The 21,215-nt window shown below is 40.8% G+C and overlaps 1 protein-coding gene and 1 pseudogene across 10 annotated transcripts in view; both read left to right on the top strand.

The window, feature by feature from the left end:
- LOC146275296 (uncharacterized) overlaps nt 1-21,215 on the top strand; it is a 52,296-nt gene that overhangs the window by 19,735 nt on the left and 11,346 nt on the right. For 6 of the 10 annotated variants that reach the window (XM_084703259.1, XM_084703271.1, XM_084703257.1 and 3 more), the window contains exons 2-3: nt 19,073-19,234; nt 20,306-20,350. In XM_084703259.1, coding sequence (XP_084559385.1) covers nt 19,073-19,234; nt 20,306-20,350 — 207 coding nt within the window. Of the gene's footprint in view, nt 1-11,633; nt 11,719-19,072; nt 19,235-20,305; nt 20,351-21,215 lie in introns of all 10 variants that reach the window. The other 4 variants (XM_084703262.1, XM_084703263.1, XM_084703265.1 and 1 more) reach the window with 2 other exon arrangements.
- Nucleotides 555-3,989, top strand: LOC146275297 (sodium channel and clathrin linker 1 pseudogene; annotated as a pseudogene).

A 21,215-nucleotide genomic window follows, 5' to 3' on the forward strand; every position in this document is an offset into this window, starting at 1 on the left:
AACTACAACAGTGATTTAAGAGAACTACTGCTCTGAATTAATCTGTCTGACACGCCCCCAAGCGTGGTGCACTGTGGGAAGGCCGGCGGTGCAGAGCGGTAAAAAAGTCTGCAGTGTGAACGCACTGTAAACGTTACTGCTCAGCTGAGCTCAGCAGTGCCCCCAGCACTTGTGCTAGGTGCATGGCCTAAAATACGCAGCCATGTCAAGTCATTCACACAGGAGAAAATACAATAGAACAGCAAATCACAAAGAGATGCCATTCTCTAATATGATTTAAAAATGGAGCTTGAATTGTCTACTTTAAAGCCTCAGTCTGTAAATGCCATGTTTAATCCACCTGTCTCTGATCATCCCACAACTTCACAATATGAGGAGTTTAGTGCACCATCACAACAGTTCACTACCCTACAAGCCCCAACTGCACCAAATAATGCCATCTGCACTATTATGCAAAAACAAAATGAAATCACGTCAATGCTTGTACAGCAGCAGTTAGCTGCATCTTTGCCTTTTTTTTCTGTGTGGAGAAGAGAACAAGCAGTTATCTGGATTGCTTGTATTTCTTGGAACAATACACCAGGGGGCCACCAAGGGAATTGGTTAGGAGCTGTACGCATATGGCATCACAACAGGGCTATCAAAAGGGAAAATAACTTTTAATGGAACATTAAAAGTCATAAAATCTGAGGATACTCATGCACTGGAGGAATTTGCTCTGTTCTTAAGAGGATGCTGCAACGCCATGTCAAAAATGCAGTACATGGAGGAGCTGAATGTACAATCTCATATGAGGCAAGTGATCATGAAGTGGCCCTACAAGCTGCATGAAAGATGGAGATCTACAGCTTGTGACATACAGGAACGGCTAGGCTACTTAGAGCTACTTTTATGGATCTGGTTGACTGTTGATCATCCTCTATTTGGAGACATCTCTGACAGCAGTTCAAGTCCTGCCATAAAGGGAACATACAAGGACAAAGTCCAATCCAAGAGTGACATTAAAGGGAGCTTTGCTACATCTATCACAGCTACGGACAGTGCCACAGCCCCACCACCTGCAGCGAGTTTGCAGTTCACAGCATCCAGGAGTCCTCCTACAGAGGCTTGTCTCATTTGTGAACAGTCTAACTCCATCCTTATGTGTCCAAAACTCACCAGGATTTCTCATGTGGAGAAGATCGAACTCCTTAAGGTAAAGGGAGTATGTTTTGGCTGCCTAAACGTTGGTCACATGAGAGAACGTAGGAGTCAGCTCATCTGTGACAAATGCCATCTAAAGCATCCCACTATTCTGCATTCAGAGAGCAGAGGGCAGCCCGCAAGATCACCCGGAACTCCAATGAGCAGTGCACTTGTGTTTCACCAGGCTGATGCTGGTACTGGGGCTGGAGACCAGGAATGTACTCACTCCATCGTGCCTGTCCAAGTAAAGTCTAAGAAATGAGGCAAGGTGTTGCATACTTAAGCCTTCTTAGATCCTGGGAGTACAGCTACCTTCATCACCAGCGCACTCATGAACCAGCTGAACATGAGGGGTACAAAGACCGACATTCTGCTGCGCACTATGGGCCAGGAGAAGCTGGTGCCGAGCCATTGTGTCACAGGACTGGAGATCTCTTAGCTGCGAAGAGAGAACTTTGTAGAACTGCCGAAGGCGTATACACAAGACTCCAATACCCATCTCAAATAACGTTCCCCGTCAGCGAGACATCGAGAAATGGGAATATTTCAAAGACGTTAAGATCCCTGAGTTGGACACTGATGTGGAGCTTTTGATTGGCACGAATGCGCCAAAGCTAATGGAGCCATGGGAAATTATTAATAGCAAAGACAATTGACCCTATGCTGTTAGGACCCTGTTGGGCTGGGCCATAAATGGACCCTTGAGAAGTGGAGATGGTGGTCAGAGAAGCTGCCCAGCTGTTCACGCAAACAGGATATCAATTGTAAAATCGGAGGAGCTGTTGGTATCTCACTATAACCAAGAGTTCAATGTGAAGGCACTGGAAGGAGCATGGGATGTCAATTGAGGACAAGAAGTTTGTGAAGACTGTGACGGAGCACGGCACAGAGATGGAGGAGTTACGCATCCAGCTCAGGCAGACAAAGGCTAATCTGCGGACAGCTACAGCCAAAGTGGAGGAGATGACCAAGCTAATGCAGAATGCACAGGACCAGATGCAGAGAAGGGATGCCGATGCCGTGGAGGCCTCAGACCGGGGGCTGCAGCAGCTTCAGACAGCCCTGGGCCCGTTGGAAGCCAGGTTGAAGGCGTCCTCCCAGGGAACTAAGGCCCTGCTCAGAGAACAAGGGGCGTGGGAGAGCCAGGGGGGGCGGCTGAAGGGCCGCTGCGCCGTCCTGGAGGAGGAGAGGTACGAGGCACTAAAGCTGGAGAGCGCCGACAAGGAGTCTCAGATCGAACGGTTGCCCAGAGAGAGGAGAGCAGTGGAGGAGGAGCTAGAGAAGGTTTACAAGGAGGGCCGCGGACAGCCCGAGTACAGGAAGATGGATGCCCTGCTCCAGAGGTGTCTGAACGCTGAGAGGATGAAGGATGACGTGAACATCACCCTGAACAAGCTGAAGAAGATGGAGTATGGCGAGGAGGTGCCACGGGGCCAGGAGGAGGTGCGCAGGCTGCACACGGTGTTGGCCGTAGTGCGGGAGGACTGCGCTGGCGTGAGCGAGGAGTGTTTGCAGCTGCAGCAGGAGAGCCTCCAGCTGCGCTGGGAGATGGACGAGCTGCGGAAGAGCAGCCTGCAGGCCCAGAGATGGGCCAAGCAGGAGGTGTCCCAGATGGAGCAGGAGTACTTGATGAAGGAGCAGGGTCTGGACGAGCGGGTCCGGGAGGTGGAGGAGAGCAGTCTGATGTCCGGCACTGACCTGACCCGCCTGCTTGCTGCCCAGCAGAAGAGCTATCGGCGCTGGAAGGAGGAGGCATAGGCCCTGGCCCTGGCCCAGGCGTTTGACACTAAGCTTACCAGCCTCAGGGCCAAGCTAAACCGACAGAAGCAATGCTCTCAGGAACTGGAGATGGACCACGAGGCCATGGCAGAGTACGAGAGACAGATTGCAGAGCACCAGGAGAAGAATGCCGAGGGCAACCTCCGTAGCACAACTGAACATGCTGACCTCACAGAGGAGGAAAACAGCATCCACCATGGATCCTCGAGACTATACGACCGCTCCATCACAAAGGTTTCAGAGGATGTGAATGACTTAAGAGGCTCTTACCCCAAACCACACTCTGCTACAGGAAAGGCAGAAGTGGTCCAAACCTCAAAGAAACTATATCACTGTTGACATTGTGGTGGTGATGGATCACACTGCTCCTACGGTTCCTGGATCCTATGAAGAATTACAAACACTTACCCGGATAAAGATGGACTAGTGAGGGCTTTACAACTGAAGACTAAGTCCGGTCAGCTGCAAAGACCCATCTCTAAGATATTCCTCCTGCAAAAATCTGTTTTAACCATTGTGTTCTCCTCGGGTCATTGTGACCCATCAGTCATTATGACCCACCTTCGTTTGCGACAACTTTACCGCATTCAAAAATAAAGTGAAGCATTTTCTTTTAACCGTTGGGCTGTCTCAGACCCCTCACATTGCGAAGGTTAAAAGAAAATTATTTTTATTTGCTTTTGTATTGGGTAAAATTAGGTAAACACAACGATGGTTCGTTATGAACCTTTTGGTCATGTGACCCGAAGGCAGCACAAGGGTTAAGAAGAAAAGTAGATTAGAAGATGCAGGGGGCTGCACACTAAGGGCTCCTATTTTAGTGTTGGGTGAACTGGGGCCGGTGTGTAGGAGCCATTATTGTGCACTTATGGGGTTAATGGGGCTTGTTTCATTTGGGTGTGGTTTGTGGTGGCTGGGTTATATAGGGTCACAGGCACCATTTGACGGGAGGCTAGGGTGACGGGAGGTCATACTGTTTTTACCGCTTTTATATTTAATAAACGGGAACACCTCATACGAATGCACTTCAGTCTGGACAATGGTTCTGTACAGCGACTCAAACTGGATCCCCCGCACCCAGAAGCGAATACTACGGCAGGATTGGATGGTCACTACAGAGAGCTTAACAATAGGTCAAGGATCATAAACAACGAGATAGCAACCCCCAAAAACATTGCGGGTAACCAAAACATGAAGCACACATTGTGAAAAGCAAATAAGTGCCAATAGAAAGAAACGTAAGAGCAGGTGTTTAAACAAATTAAACAAAATGAACCCAAAAGTGAGAGAGTGAACCTGTAGGAAAGCAAGCAACAGTAATATAATTCACAGTGAGTACAAGAAGTTAAACGGTGTCTACAGGTATAAACAAGTTAAATATAATACTTTTTAAGACCTTTTAATAGCACTTCTAAATGAAAATTTAAGACCAAACTTACAATGGAAATACAAATCAAAAGTGGAAATACGCAGCTATCTTTCCAAATACACACTGATGTCGGTTCAAAATGAACAGTATAGTAAAATGACAATAATCGGTTGAGTTTAAGAACATTGAATAAATGTGGATTTCCTATCGTAATATCCAGCATTGTAGCGTTGACATCAGGGATGGAAATAAAAAAAATTGTGTCAACCGACCACTGTGGCTGGTGGATTTCAAAATCTACCAGCCACTCAATGTTTTTACCAGCCACTTTCTTGTTTTTAACCGACAATGTGTAATGTGAAAATTAATACTACAAGATACAATACTTAAGCAGTTTCAAGTCTCAAAGAAACATACTTTCTCTTGCTCTCTTATACATACACAAACCACAAACTGATATACATTTCATTAAATGAGTAGGGCAGAATAAACAACAAACTAACATTCCTCCACCCATCCTCTCAACTCCCAGTACAATTTACTTCTGCTCATCAGAATCAGATTCTGAAGTTTCAGAGGTGCTTTCCTGAGCGTTCTTCTTCCAGGACAGGGCGAACAGCACCCCGACGCGAAGCAGAGGGGTGTAGCTTCGCTCTGAAGGGGCTTATTTTCCCGATAATGACAACGGCATTCGATACATTATACATTACATTATTACACGGCTACTTGCCAAAAAAATAACTGAACAGTGTCTTTTTACAATTTATATGTTACCATTCGTAGTGGTCAGCAGAGAAATTGTTCACCAAAGACGTTGAACTTCATGACGTTGAACATTTTAGACTTCAAATCAGCTGACGTCGCTAAGCAACGGAGTATGCTGGGGTTGAAAAGTTACCAGACTACTTGCGGAGTGTTACGATAGACGTGAATCCGAAGCAAAAAGCCACTTCTCTTGACAGCGGTCAGTAATACATAGCAACGGTCAACGTTGGGAAGCCCCATTCAAGTGAATGGGGGAGTACAGCATTAAGAACAGCCGTGTAATAATTGTATTTACCCGCCACAGTGGTCAGTAGGTGAAGCCAGTTTACCCGCCACAACACAAAATCACCTGCATTTGGCTGGTGGCGGGTGCTCATTTCCATCCTTTACGTAGTCTCTGTATTTTTTGCTCTGAACGAGCGATTCCATCGCTTTGATCCCCATTGTCCCAAGTTTGAAATTCTTCCGACACGTAGTTTGCTTCATAAGCATTTCCAGGCACCAACCTTAACCAAGAATACTCGTTCTCAGGGCCGGTGTTACGTCCCAACTGGTTTAACTGGTTCCACAGCTGTGCGCGCACTTATCAGTCTGCCTCTATCACCAGATTCGTCACAAATTCACAAACATATTACTGGCGGATCTCATATTTGCTGCGGCAAACATTAAAGTAGGCCTTTGGGCTACGTGCGCACTACATTAGACTACCATTCGCAACAAAATAAATGGAGAAAAAATAAAACATTTGCAGGGTCGCATGAAGTGGGATTCGATGGCACTAGAGCAAAAAGACGTAGGCCTACACACTAAAATCGAATGATTTACACCGCGAGCTATACCAGCTCTGAAAAGTTTGCCAACTGATTACGTATTTGTTAACTACGTTGGCCTTCAGGTAACATTTTGATTTGGCTTCTCCTGAATCAACTGGTTCCCATAGACACTACCCGGATGTAGGCTACTAATGACGTATTTGGGGTTGTTTGGAGGCTATAGCCGTATTTACCAGGACATCAAAGCTCCTTCTGACACCACATATTAAAAATTCATACAAAGAACGTCGCTGCTAACCCAGACAATACGATCAAAATACGCGTAACACAACATGGAAACATTCGTTTCCTATGCGATTTGTGTAGCCTATGGCTGAGTGTTTCTTCGCTATATCTTTTGAAATCAATTCATTTCATAATTGTATATTCTGAACAAAAGTAGTGAGCACTATATTACAGCCATTCACACCATAATAAATGGAAGCTAAGAAAATAAAAGATTTGAGTGGGATTCGATCCCACGAGCAAAAATAAATACGTTATTATTATCCTTTGCATTACACCACAAGCTACTGAGAAATGAACTCATGAAAATTCTGGTCACTATTTACTAAGTACATTGGCGTTCAGGCAACCTGTTGTTTTGGTTCTTCTGAATCAACTAGTTACCGTAGACACTACCCGAATGTAGGCTACTCATCACGTATTTGGAGTTGTCTCTAGGCATTAGCCATATTAACCACGATATCACAGACTCTTAATTACACCACATATCTTTTGGGGTTATTGGCTTGGGGTTCATTCAAAACAGCTGGTTACCTGTTAGGGTTACCTTGCCATGATTATCAGAAGTGGGATCATGTCTGTAACCACGTTTCTATATCATGCAGCGACAATCTAAGTATTACTTCGCAATATGTGGTGTCATAAGAGTCTGTGATATCGTGGTTTATATGGCTATTGCATAGAGACAACTCCAAGTACGTGATGAGTGGCCTACATTCGGGTAGTGTCTACGGTAACTAGTTTATTCAGAAGAACCAAAACAACATGTTGCCTGAAGGCCAACATACTTAAAAAATTAGTGACTGTAACTTTCATGCGCCTCAGTAGCTCGCGGTGTAATGCAACAGATTACAACGATGTATCTGTTTTTGCTCGTGGGATCGAATCCCACTCAAATCTTTTATTTTCTTAGCTTCCATTTATTATGGTGTGAATGGCTGTAATGTAGTGCTCACTACATTGTTCAGAATATACAATTATGAAATGAATTGATTTCAAAAGATATAGCGAAGAAACACTCAGCCATAGGCTACACAAATTGCATAGGAAACAAATGTTTCCATGTTGTGTTACGCGTATTTTGATCATATTGTCTGGGTTAGCGGCAACGTTTTTAGTATGAATTTGTTATGTGGTGTCAGAAGGAGCTTTGATGTCGTGGTAAATACGGCTATTGCCTCCAAAAAAAACAAAATATGTGATTAGTAGCCTACATTCGGGTAGTGTCTATGGGAACCAGTTGATTCAGGAGAAGCCAAATCAAAATGTTACCTGAAAGCCAACGTAGTTAACAAATACGTAATCAGTTGGCAAACTTTTCAGAGGTGGTATAGCTCGCGGTGTAAATCAATGGACTTTCGTGTGTACGCCTTTTTGCTCTAGTGCGATCGAATCCCACTTCTTGCGAGCCTGCAAATGTTTTATTTTTTTTCCATTTATTTTGTCGCGAATGGTAGTCTAATGTGGTGGCACGTAGCCCATAGGCCTACTTTCATATTTGCCGCAGCAAATATGAGATCCGACTTGAAAATCGCCAGTAATATATTTGTGAAATTGTGACGAATCTGGTGATAGATGCAGACTGATAGGTGCACGCACAGCTGGGGAACCAGTTAAATTGGGAACCAGTTGGGACGTAACACCGGCCCAAGGCATAAGCGAACTAAGCGGCTGCTCGGGGCCTCCATGACCACAGGGGGGCCCCCAAGAGCACTTTAAGCTACAGCTTAATTTTAAAATTATATTATGTTAATGGTAATCATATAAATTTGCAATAAACTCAATATTATGTTTACCGGCTGGCAAGGAAGATAATAGCCTACTAGTACTGTTATAAATTATCTTGGGGGCCTGCCTTTGTCAGCACTCATACAGCAACAACGTTGTCGATTGTTCAAGAACAGAAAAGATCAGTCGGCAATCGCAATCACACGGCAAAAAGCAATGTCACACAAAAAGACATATTCCTCTGGTGCAGAGAAAAGAAAACAGAGGAAGAGAAAAAACAGCAAGATCAAGGTATGTTTGCATGATTAATTCGTTTTTAACCATAAACGTTTACTGTCTACAGATACATGTGTCAAACAAGCCTTCAATGTTAGCTAGAGCTAGCTAGCTATCATTTTAGTGTAACACTTAGACTAGCTATCTAACAAAATATAACAATAGCTAGATCCCCCCTCGTTAAAGTTGGCATTTCGTTTGCTAGTATGCATTCACCTAGGTGGATATACCTAGGCAAATGCATACTAGCTAAATACATTTCAAAATACATTTCGATTGCCATTGAATTTTGCTATAAGGTAGGTTTGCTAACTAGGCTACGTTGTGAGCTAACGTGCCCTTACAAAAAAGAAGTATATTAAAGTATACTATAAGTATACTAAAATAAGGATAGTACTTTTTGTTCACTTTTGATATACTTTTAAGAAGTATTCTTAGAAAATAATTCACTTTTAATATACTTTTAAGAAGTATACTTAGAAAATAGTTTACTTTTAAGTATGCTTTGAAAATAGTTCACTTTTGATATACTTTTAAGGAGTATACTTAGAGAATAGTTCACTTTTGATATACTTTTAAGTATGCTTTGAAAATAGTTCACTTTTGTAAGAAGTATACTAAGAAAAAAGTTCACTTTTGATATACTTCTTAAAAGTATGCTTAGAAACAGAAAATGGTATACATTTCTTCTGGAGTAGGCTGTACGTTTTCTATTATTATACAGCAAAAACAGTCAAAACAATTTTTAATTACATTACAGGTTACATTTTTAGATCCAACTCATTCTAATAATTCATGTCTATGAAAATGTATTATGCATTGCACATTGAATCATTTTTTGTTACTGAAGCTGTAACCTTAATTACTGCCAAAACATTCTGAAGCCCTATACTCTTTTACTAATAATTATCAATTGGAGTATTCATGGAAAAAAAACGAAAAAACTACTTGAGAATTTGAAGGTTATACTGTCAAACTGACTGAAGAACGAAATAACGACGTGAATAAATGAAGATAGTGTGGCTCATTGGCTAGTCAATTCCCATAATGCAAGGCGGTAAATAGTGTTAAAATTTGCTGGTAAGTTTGCCGTTTGTTCGAAATACAAATGTAGCTTCGTGAATTTTGTTTTTTAAATGTGTCTGCTTAAAATGTAGTGTTTTGTTGCGTGGTAATTGTCATTGTTGTGCTGGTTTACCATTGTAACCATGAGTTAAATGATTATTACGTTTAATCAGAAGAGCTGGATTCCTGGAAAATATTTGCCTGTGCAGTTGGTAGCTTCTTTCAGAATCTGCAGTCTAACCATGGGATGCAAGATCTGAGGTGTCTGAGGGGCCCCTAAACATTATAATTTATTAGTATTTCATTGTAAAATTTAATTGATTAAGTTTACTTCTTGAGGTACTTACATTAATTGAAAGTGCACTTGAAAGTATTGCAAAGTATACTTTGAGGCTCTTTAGGTATGGAGCTAGAAAGCTGACAAAAGTATCTGAATTTGAATATGAAAGATCTGAAATATTTGTGTGTCGAATTTCATAAAACTGAAATATTTTGCTGTTGAATATATAATATCTGAATTATTTGTATGCCGAATTTAATAAAACTGAATTATTTTGATCCAAAAATACAAATAGTATGGAGATTGTTGGCATGTGATCGAAACTGACTTCCAGACGACGTGTGGACGATGAATCCAATCACACCCGGCCGCACTACAGATATATCCTGTTAACCATTGATAACTCCTTATATCTATGCTGTTAAATACTATGTCCGATCTCTCAGACAGCAAATATTTCACTATCCATAACCGATAACTGAAATGTCACTTAGGAAATGAACAAAGCATATAGGCTGAACATTGACTTTGATAGGAATTAGGAGACAATGAAAAATATGCTTGACCATCCAAAATTGGCTATTAGCAATACAGTAGCTAGCTAGCGTGACTTGATTCAACCTGGATTTTCTGTGTGGGTATTATAATTGAGACACAATTGAAGTTCATGATTTTATATCAGGCTGGATGTTGATGCCATCAAGCTCTTAAAAGAACTCCAACACAGAAAAGAGAACACCGGAACATAAATATATAGGCTATAGCTTTGCCAGTTGTTCCGCGTCTTCCATCAGTCTCTGCCGCCCTCCGACTCTGTCTAGACTCACTTGGTAACAGTAACTACCGATTTTGGCAGAGGAGAAGACACAAGTTTTTACAAGTTTCATAAGCACTTGCTCCATACTCTTCCTCCAACGAGCAACTCTTAGCTTTTGTTCTGAGGTAAAATTTGGTCAGAGAATGTCAAGATTCGGTCGTTCTGAAATCGTCTACTTTTCCCTGTGAAGGCAAGCTGTTTCACCTTTGGCCTAGTTCAGACAAAATCTGAATTTTCGCAATCTGAATTCACGCCATCTGAATTTCAAGAATCTGAATTCCTGCAATCTGAATTTTAGAAATTTGTATTTCTGGATCAAAATAATTCAGTTTTTTTTAAATTCGGCATACAAATAATTCAGATATTATATATTCAACAGTAAAATATTTCAGTTTTATGAAATTCGACATACAAATAATTCAGATCTTTCACATTCAAATTCAGATACTTTTGTCACCTTTCTAGCTCCATATTTAGGAAGTATACTTGATGAACTGAAAGTGCACTACACAGGTTACTTTAGAGTATTCCAAAGTATACTTTGAAGTACTTTAGGAAGTATACTTGATGAACTGAAAGTGCACTACACAGGCTACTTTACAGTATTCAAAAGTAAACCTTGAAATACACTAAGTGTACTTAAAGTTTACTAAATGACCTAAAAAGTGGGCCAATTCAGTTTACTTGGTACAAAAATAGTAAGACTTTATTTAAATAGCACATTTCATACAATAATTGTAGCTCAAAGTGCTTTACATCAAATCAATAAAAACCTTGTCCGTGTAGAGCTTTGTATGTGAGGAAAAGGACCTTAAAGTCAATTCTGAAAGTGACAGTGAGCCAGGGTAAAGTAGCTAGGACAGGACTAATGTGTTCTCTCCTTTTAGTTTTGGTTGATAATCTAGCTACAGAATTTCGAATGAGCTGTAGTTTTTCAGTGGTTTTCTTGGGAAGACTAGTGAAAAGTGTGTTACAGTAGTCCAGCCGGCTGGATATAAAAGCATGATAATAGTACACTTTTTATACCAAGTATACTTACAAAATAAACTTGAAGTATACTTCTTTTTTGTAAGGGTGAACTGGCTAGTTGACAGTTAAGCTCGCTAACAAAGCTAGCCTAGAGTAGCTTGCACTCTACTCTTTTGGGGCCATTGTTATAATATTTCAATATCATTATGCCTCAATTAGCTAGTTATAGATAAAGAGTTGTGCTTTCAAGTGTACAGATGGCTTGCTGCTGTGTAAAATCATTTATGTTGTTAAATGAATATTCTGATCCGTGTACTATGTACTCATATGAATCTTCCCTAGGAGCACTTTTGAAATATTTTGGAGCTGGGCCACAACCAACGCCTCCTGCCCAGAAGTGCCAGTGCTACAGTTGATGATACAGCAGGTCCGTTTTTAACAATCCCAGATCAGTATATATTGTAGGTATTTAATTTAATATCAGTTTTGTAAGAAATAAGAAAATACTGTATCGTTAAGTTATTTGGAGTTGAATGTTTTGCCCTTTTGCACATTGCTAGTTTAAACCATAAGCTATTAAAGTGGTTAGCTTGTGTGCAATAGATGTATTGTCTGGTTTATTTAGCTACTTTTCAGTACACCACATTAAGTACACCACTTAGTATTGTAAGACTTTGAATATTTAAAGTTCAAATCATCACATGACCAAACTGGATTTGCTTCTGTTAAAATTAAAAACTGTATAAGGGTGAAATAAATCAATGTTATCATGTAAGCAACACAACTAATAACACTGCTAATTAGTGCATTTGATTGATAGTGTGCGAATAGTCATGCATTAAAAATAATCAATAATATTTGCGTCACAGGGGGGCCCCTAAATCAATTCTGCTTAAGGCCCCATAAAGGCTTGGGCCGGCCCTGTTAGGAAGGCATAGTTCTTATCATGCTGATGTCTGTTCAAGGGCAATTTTTTTCTGATCAGTTTGAGTTATTTGACGATATAAAAAAAGGGGTTACATGTCATGGTTGACAGCTAGGATTGACAGCTGAGTGAAGTAGTCACAGAGGGACCTGCAGACTGTGTGTTGCATTGTTAACTACCAGTTGCTAATGCTGGGTACAGACATAAAAAAAAAAAAAATTAAAAAAAAGATTTTAAAACTGTGACAGACCACAAACATGAGGACAAAAATCCTAGATTTTTTCTAGGATGTTTTGCTCCAATAGTGTGTGGTGTGTAGGGTTGCCACCCATAGCCTGGCTCTGCCCTCCTACGTACTTCCGCTCAATTTTCATTAGGGCTGTCCCCACTCAGTCGACTAGTCGATTTTCTGGTCGATATGCTCTTGGTCGATTTAAGATTTTTTTAGTTGAGTTGCCGTATGGCAATGTGAGATCTGATTCCCGCTTGTGTCACCATTGCTGAATTAAAGAAATGTTCTACAGAAATTGTAGATTATATTATTTAAGACAAATAAAGCAACAAAAAATATAGCTGCAAGCAGCAATGCTGTGAACAATATATGTAGATGATCTAGCTGTTCTCTGACTGCGTGATATGACGAGATGCTAGTGATGCGCTACGGTCTCGGAGTCTCTTGAAATGGAACACGTATTTCTGCCTTGAAGCTGCGTACGCATCATCATCAAGACCCCATGTATATGTCAAGATAACATCCAAGGTAACAATTTTGTCAAATCTGACTGCAGCTTTGTATACCATATGTACTCTGTTATGGTTGTTTGAGTTAAACAACTTGCTTAATTAAATGGCTGTTAAATGTCAAATCCAACTGTAAATGTATAAAAGAGAGAGTTCCAATCAAATCTGATTTATTTTTAAACCTAGAAGTTTAAAAGACAACCTTTGCCTAAACTGACATGCATCAACTCAGAGAACTGAGTTTCAACATCCATTTACACATTTAGTCTCAATTTTTTACTCTACAGGTCTCGACAATAACGATGGCCCGGGGTCAGTAAAGAGTAACGTCGGACAACCTAGCAACTCACTGGCCCGAAGCCACTGCAAATTATTGATTGAAAAAAAGTTTGCATTGTAAAAGTTAACATCCTTCATATGTTTTGCTATCTGCTAAATGCATAAATAACTTTGCAGCTCGTTGGGGGCACAGTTCGCAAATCAAGAAAGTAGTGAGTGACGAGTCGTTGTCAAATTGTAATTTTCTAATCTTGATACATTTTTTAACAACTGGCACGAGACAATAAAGTGAAGATAGTGCAGCAAAGTAGAGCTACGAGCTCAAACGGAAGCAACTTTTTTTATGGAACGAAGATGCTCTGTGTCGTCTGTCGTATGTTCCCGTCTTCAGCAGTCAAAAGTGAATATTTTTACAGAGGCACCGACATTTTCGAAAACAATACCTGACCAGCCATGCTAGCAGACAGCACCTGGTTTGCGTGACAGCTAAGTGGATGGTTGACAATCCATCTTCCAGGCCGTTAACCATGCTGGTGAGGAATTTAAATGTAGATGCCCATTGTGTTATTGCACGACTTATAACAACGGCATATCACGTAATTAAGACGGGCCAGCCGTTCGCCTCGTTCCCCCAGGCTATTGAACTGCAACAGAAGAATGGTGTCGACTTGGGTACTTACAGTAGTATCATACTTATGAAATGTTATGGAAGCTTTTATATATTAACATTGAGGGGTCAGAGGTTTCAGTTTAAGCCAGACAGAGTTGTGCAGAGATGGCTGTCTTTAGAATTTACATTTATGCATTTAGCAGTCGCTTTTATCCAAAGCGACTTCCAAGAGAGAGCCTTAAAAAAAGAGCATACGTCACTGATCATAACAACAAGGTAGTCCCAAACATTGCAAGCAGCCAAAACATGAAGCATACATTGTGAAAAAACTAAACAAGTGCCAAAGGGAAGACCCATAAGAGCATGCAGTTATACAAGTTCACAAATTAAAACAACATGAACCAAGTGCAAGACTGTACCTGTAGAAGAACAATCAACAGTAAAATATTTCACAGCGAGAATAACACAACTAATAACACAAAGTCTTTGGGTTTGTTGTAACAATGATCAATTACAACTTTTGGAGGGGGGGCCAGTAAAAATGGTCTTGGGGCCAGTAAATTTCAAACCCACTGGCCCGGTGGGGCCAGTGCCAAAACATGTTAATGTTGAGCCCTGACTACTCTTATGGCATAACTATGTTTAACTTAATGTCTGCACCTCTCTGTCACCATCTGTCTCTGGCATAGGGGGTTGGGGCTTCACGGGGTGTCTACAGGTGTAAACAAGTTAAATTTAAGACTTTTAAAGACCTTTTAATACCATTTTCCAATTGAAATTAAAGACCACATTTACGATGGAAATGCGAATCAAAAGTGGGAATATACAGTAATCTTCCCAAATACTGATGTCTGTTCAATATGAACAGTATGGTAACATGACAACAATCGGTTGAGTTTAAGAACATTGACTAAATGTGTGTAATGCGAAAGGATAACACAAATGTAATTGCTGTCCTAAATTATATTTTTTATTACACAATGGTGGATCAGAAACTAGCAATTCCATGAATCCCATGGAAACAAAGGCAAATGTGTGAGATGAACTGATGTGGAGCACAAATCATCCAAGAAGCAGTACTTCTCTTGAGTGGTTTTTATTCAGATGACTAATCATTGGATTCAGGTCAAAAGTCTATAACTTGAACTGGTTTAATTGCTTAAGACACTACAAGTCAGCAGCTTGGCATGCTGGGACATGGAAATTAACATTTAGACTCATCAAAGTAAAAAATGCTGGTTTCTCCTTTTTCATCAATGTCCTCAAGAAAGCAGTCTGCAGAGCTACTGTGTCTGTGGGGTGACTGTCTGTCTCTGGATGGCTGGCAGGCAGGGGCAAGCAGGGCCTGCAGGCAGGCAGTCAGGGCAGGCCAGCTGGATGAAGCTGTCCTGGGGTCAGGGCTGAAGAGAAGCTGTCCAGCTACAGGGGGGTAGTCCAGCAAGGGATCTGTTTTTCTCTCAGCATCCTATGTTGAACTCTGTTGAGCAGGCCTCTGCATGACCCTCCAGACCTGTAAAAGTGAAGAAAGGATCCATTTCAGTTGTGAAAAATGAAGCTTTTTACATCTACACTACAAAATAATACAGTTTTGACTGTGAAATGTAGTGGCATTACTTGAACTTGAATCCAAATGTGTTGACCTGATGGAGACCATGCAAAGTCACTCAAAACATTTGGCTCGATTCCAGGCTCTGGCAAGAGTATTTCGCTCTAAACTGGTAAATATACACATCTGACCAAAGACCAGCTCGACATTTGCCTGTAAACAGTGATTCTGACTCTCAGAGACCTTTTAAAGAGGCTGAACGAGTGAAACTAGCCTGGCTAACGTAGGTCGCTTTCTCAGGAAAATGACAAATGAAATAGCCTTGTTTTGAAAGATCCTATATACTGGCTATCTTCAGCAGACTCTTGTCTACAAAAACCAGGCCTCCCTGACATTTTAGGACTAGAATGTAATGAATTACGATATTGTTTACACACTGCCAGTGAGTGAGTGAGCCGAGTCTGTCTCTGAGGCTAAGTCAAAACAATGTACCCCCGGGATGCAATCTCACTCCACTTGCAAGTTTTCCACAAATCACAAAAATAATCAATAGCATCTGGCTAAAAGCACAATTCACACATCTCCTAAAGGCTGCCGTCCTCTACATTTTGGGTGTCGACCGAACTGTGAAATGGTGAATTTATGCCGCCTAAGCCTATGCAGTCTCCCTGATGCATAGGCTTATTACAAAGACTTTCACGACCCAAATCTAAATTCTGAGCCGACAGGTCTGTGGGGAATTGCTTGTTCTCCTAAAAGCTTCCCTCCCTACCTTTTTGATGAATTTGCCGTGATGTTACATGATTCACTAATTACAGAGGGAAAAAGCTAGCTACTTTTCGATTTCGGTTTTCCGTCACTTCAAACTCACAATCTAAAGGTCTCAGTGCTCAAACCTTCACCATAATTCAAGAGTAGTGTACTTTCACGAACCCAATCATTGATTCTAGCTTAAAATGTGTAAAAATAGGACTTACCGAACGTGGCTGCCTCTAACACGGCTATCAGGCGATTCCAGTTGAAAACAACAATGGCCGCCGAAAAAATAATTTATATTCGTAACGGCGAGCTGCGATTGGAAGCGAAATTAAACAGGAGCTAAAGACCAGGGGGTGTTCCATCAACGTCGCTAACGCAAGTCGCGCTAGCACGAATAAGTCTTCCTTGGGTAAACGTCAACTTAGACTTAAGCCTCAAGCCGTTCCACTAACGTTCCGTTCCACTAACAGGCAACACTAATTCAAGCTAGACCTCAATAAGCTTAGCACAGATCAGGCGATAGTCAAAAAGAAGTTATGTCGCAAAAAGCAAAGCTTAAAGCAGCCGAGAGGTGTTGTTTCAGCAGTGTAAATTGTTTTTTTTTTTTTTTCAAAAAGGGCAATGTTGCTGCAATTAACGTGGCAAGGGGGACAACTTGTCAAACCATTACCACCGTTAAAATGTGTAAATTGTAGACCTACCAAATCTACTTAACATTATATATGTCAAGTTGTAATATATGCATTTAGCCCTACTAATAATTAGCGTAATTTGATGAGCTGTCTGAAACCGTTCTGACAGTAGGCTAGCCTATGACCGATATTCTCAACAGGAGATTGAGAATAATAGCCCAAAAAAGAATGTGGTCGGAATTTGCAGCGCACGCTGTGGAGCAATTCACTTGAATTCAATCATATATTGACATACCAAGGTGAAATAGTTTATGGTACTTCAGAGTGATGTCGTCTTGAACACTATTAGGTTTGAAAAACCATGAGTCAAAATTATATTAGATTTATTGACACAAAGATATTCGAGGCAATGTTGACATTCACATAAATACACCCCTTTCAGCCATCTTGTATAGTATTTCTTATTCAATTTTACCATTTATAAAAACATGTATTCTACGCATCTGTAACAAATTTCAAGTCGATTGGATCTATGGTTCATGAGGAGAAGGGTTTTGAAGGTTGTACCAAATTTGGTAACTATATATATTTAAAAGAAAATGTGTCAATATTACGTTCCACATCGGAGGGTGCGTTACCTGTGTCCGTCTCCGTGAATATATTACGGAGACGTCCGTCTACGTCTCCGTAATATATTTCGGCCTCGTAAGGTCTCATGTGTTGCCTGAGCAGCCGAACAACCTGTGCAAGTCATGTATAATGCTGTGTTACCTATGTAGCGTCTTGTATAACCAGGGCTCCAGACTGCGACCAAATGGTTGCATATTGCGACCAGTGTTTAAGACAGTGCGAGCATTTTTTACAAGCACTCGCGCATGTGCGACCTACACATTTTGAATTCATTGGGTGTGCACAATGTCAGCACGTGTTAGCAACGACGCATAGATACGATGTTCTAGTAAAACAGCGATATCAGCGTTCCGTCTGCATTAGTACCGTAGCTAAAAGTCTAGGAAAGTTGAGGCAATTTTTCGCTAGGTATCTATAAACCTAGCTAAAGGTCTTGGAAAGTTTAGGCTATTTTTCTCTAGGTTCCTACGAACATGTCTTAATCTGCCAGACAAGTGGGTTCCTCTTTGTTCTTTTGGTGAGCAGTTTCACGAGCCCTTCTTACCCGGCGTCATGGAGCCTAGCAGCTAAATACTTATTTAGCACTAGCGTTGCTACTTTATCCCTGCCTGTGTTTGAGCTGTTGCGCTGTTAAACTCACCAAGTATTGTGTTGTGGTGTCAGAGGACTGATAGAAAAGTGCATCATACATTTAAGTCATTTAGCTAAGACTTGCATGTACAGTACGTAATGTCACATTAAATAATGTATTTAAACTCAAGCTTATGTAAGGTATTTTCTTGTGGGCTTTTATTGTGACGGGGGGGGGGGGTTTGGTTCGGACCGTTAGGGTTTGGTCGAGGCATTGATGGTCTTGTGTCCTTGTTTATTGTCCACACGACCACATCTCGAATTAACCCAAACAGTTGGCTACACTTATATGGGCCTCGCTGTATATCAGTTGTAAAAATGACAAAAAAAACTGACCCATATGCAACCGACACAGGCACACCCCACAATTTCCCCAGAAATTTCAACAGAAATGGTCCCAGGGGCGATTCTAGGATCAGACCTTTAGGGGTGCTCAGCCCCAAATGAGAATGTGACATGAATACAGTGTTAAATGTATACCCCCTTGCTAATATAAATCCCTATATTCACTGGATAACAATTAATACATTTATGTATTATTATGCAAAATATTGAATGAAAAAACTAAGGATGTCCCTTTCTTCAGGAACTACCAGCATCAAATGACAATAAACAATATATTTAAAAAATATATTATTATTTTTAGGGGTGCTGAGATTAAATTTAGGGGTGCTTGAGCACTGAATTGTACCCTCTCTAGTTACATTAATAAATGCATTGCAGGTCAATATAAGGTGTGCCCCTAAATGTTCTGCTTGCGCTCTAAAATTTTCAGTCAGGGGCTACTGTGCTCCTAGTAAAAAAAGTTAGTCTGGAGCACTGATAACATCATATGTTGCCCATGTAACACCCTGTGTAAAATGTGTTTTACATGTAACGACTTGCATAACATCTCGTGTAGCCTATGTAACATAATGTGTAGCGTTCTGTGTTGCCTGTGTAACATCCCATGTATCTTCTTGTGTTGTCTATGTATTGTCCTGTGAAACATCTTGTCTGGCCTATGTAACATTCTGTGTTGCTCCCCAGAGGTGAAGCGAGTGCCAGTGGAGAGTAACAATGGCAGGAAGCCCGAGGGAGGAGGACCCAGAAACTCTGTGTTCACCTGGTTTATGGTACTAGCTCTGCTGGGGGTGTGGAGCTCTGTGGCCGTGGTCTGGTTTGGCCTGGTGGACTACGACTCTGTCATAGGTGAGACACTCAATCTTTGAGAAGCATGCAATTGTGACACACAAACTCAGGCATGCAGGAAAGCCAGTGTACACGCCACAGGTGTCTTCGCCTCACACATCGGTATGGCTACCTCCCTTGCTTGACCACACCAAGTTGAGACGGAAGCCCAACACACTGCAGTGTTTCCCATACATTGGTTTATTTGTGGCGGCCCGCCACAATAACAAATTGACCGCCACCAAGGTATTTACTTATTTTTGTGTTTTGTTTTTTACGTTTAACATGGTAAACAAAGTATTTAATTGTAGAGTTGCACGCAGCGCATTGATGTGCTTAGCCACTTCATGCCTACGTTCTGTGTTCTCCTGTTTTTATTTTGTTTTACACACTTAAAACTAGGGTTGGGTATTGTTTTAATTTGATCGATTCTGATTCAGGTTCTGATTCTGATTACCGTTTCTGTATCTTATCGGTTCCTCATTTTGATTCCAAAAAGGTTAAAAAAGGAGGACAAATATTTAGCCAACCAAAAATATTTATTCTGAACATTCAAAATGCCCAGCAAAGGAAGCAAAATGCCACAATCCATGTTTCTTTCTCTGTTGGCACCATATACTGTATTTAAAGATGGCCTAGTTCTTATAAAATATAATAATATTCATAGGTAAATACATTCGGCAAAAATAACAATGAGTCCAACGTAGTGTTTATACTATGTTAAGCTCAAAAAACTATTTTGCGATCAAATTAATGCAAAAAGAATGTGCGTGCTCGCATTACTTGTTGAAGTCCCTATCTATACTTGCATCTAACCGATACTAGGACATAAGTTTGGGCTGAGGCTCTAATTTTTACAATGTCTGGCTCAGCCCCAGCATACCGCCACAAATATAATCACATTCTGTGGGAAACTCTGCACTGATAAACATGATGTTGTAATAAGCCATGCACATTGAAATGAATCAGTTTGCTCTGGGTGTAAGCTTGAATGTGCATGAAGTACTGACATGAAAATATATTTTTTTCTGTGAGTGTCTAATGTCCATAACCTTTGAATACCGTGTGTTTGTGTGTTAACTTGGCATGCAGCCAGGGCAAGACAGTTCAGAGGGAACTTCTCTGAGGTTCTACAAGGTAGGAGTCCCAGCTCACATGTGGAAAGTGTTTTTTACCAGTAGCAGGTGTGGTCGCGAGTGTGTGCTAGAGCATGAACTGTGGAGTCAAATTAGGGTCAATAATATTTTGCATCCGTAGAAAATCATTTTGTATCCGTAGAGAAAAATTTGCATCCACAGAAATAGTTTTGCATCTGTAAAAAAAGTGTTGGTAAAAAATATTTTGCATAATACAACACTTATTTACGGATGCTAATCTATTTCTACGAATGCAAAACCTTTTTACAAAACATTCACTTTGGATGCAAAACTTTCTCTGCGGGTGCAAAACTTTCTCCACGGATGCAAAACTATGTCTACAAGTGCGAAACTATACCCATGTCATAATCGGGCCAAAATGTTGGCATCTCAGCACAATGCTTGTTGAGTAGCCAATCAGAATGCTGCTCACCAACCCAGTCTCATACTTCTGCGTATCTATGATATGTTTACACTTCTATTTTGCGTGCCATATATACGCCAAATCCCTGTTTTGCTTGCAGTTTATATGCAAATACCTCCCATTCTTTTCTATCAACAGAAAATGCATCTATCATGCAGAACTTCATCAAGTATTATCATTTTACGTCATCATCCAGACTCGGATTTTACGAATATCACTAATCGATGTGGACGTGTAATATTGAGATGATAGTTGTCTCGAGTTATACGGAGTTAAATCAGAATAAATAGATAGGCCAACATTTTGGCCTGATTTTGACACGGCCATAGTTTCGCACTCATAGACATAGTTTTGCATCCTTAGAGATAGTTTAGCATCCGTAGAGAATGTTTTGCTTTTGTAAAAAGGTTTTGAATCGGTACACATAGATTGGCATCTGTTA

Source organism: Hypomesus nipponensis, chromosome 8 (assembly GCF_054491055.1).
Source record: "Hypomesus nipponensis isolate SF chromosome 8, ASM5449105v1, whole genome shotgun sequence".
Classification (NCBI taxonomy): domain Eukaryota; kingdom Metazoa; phylum Chordata; class Actinopteri; order Osmeriformes; family Osmeridae; genus Hypomesus; species Hypomesus nipponensis.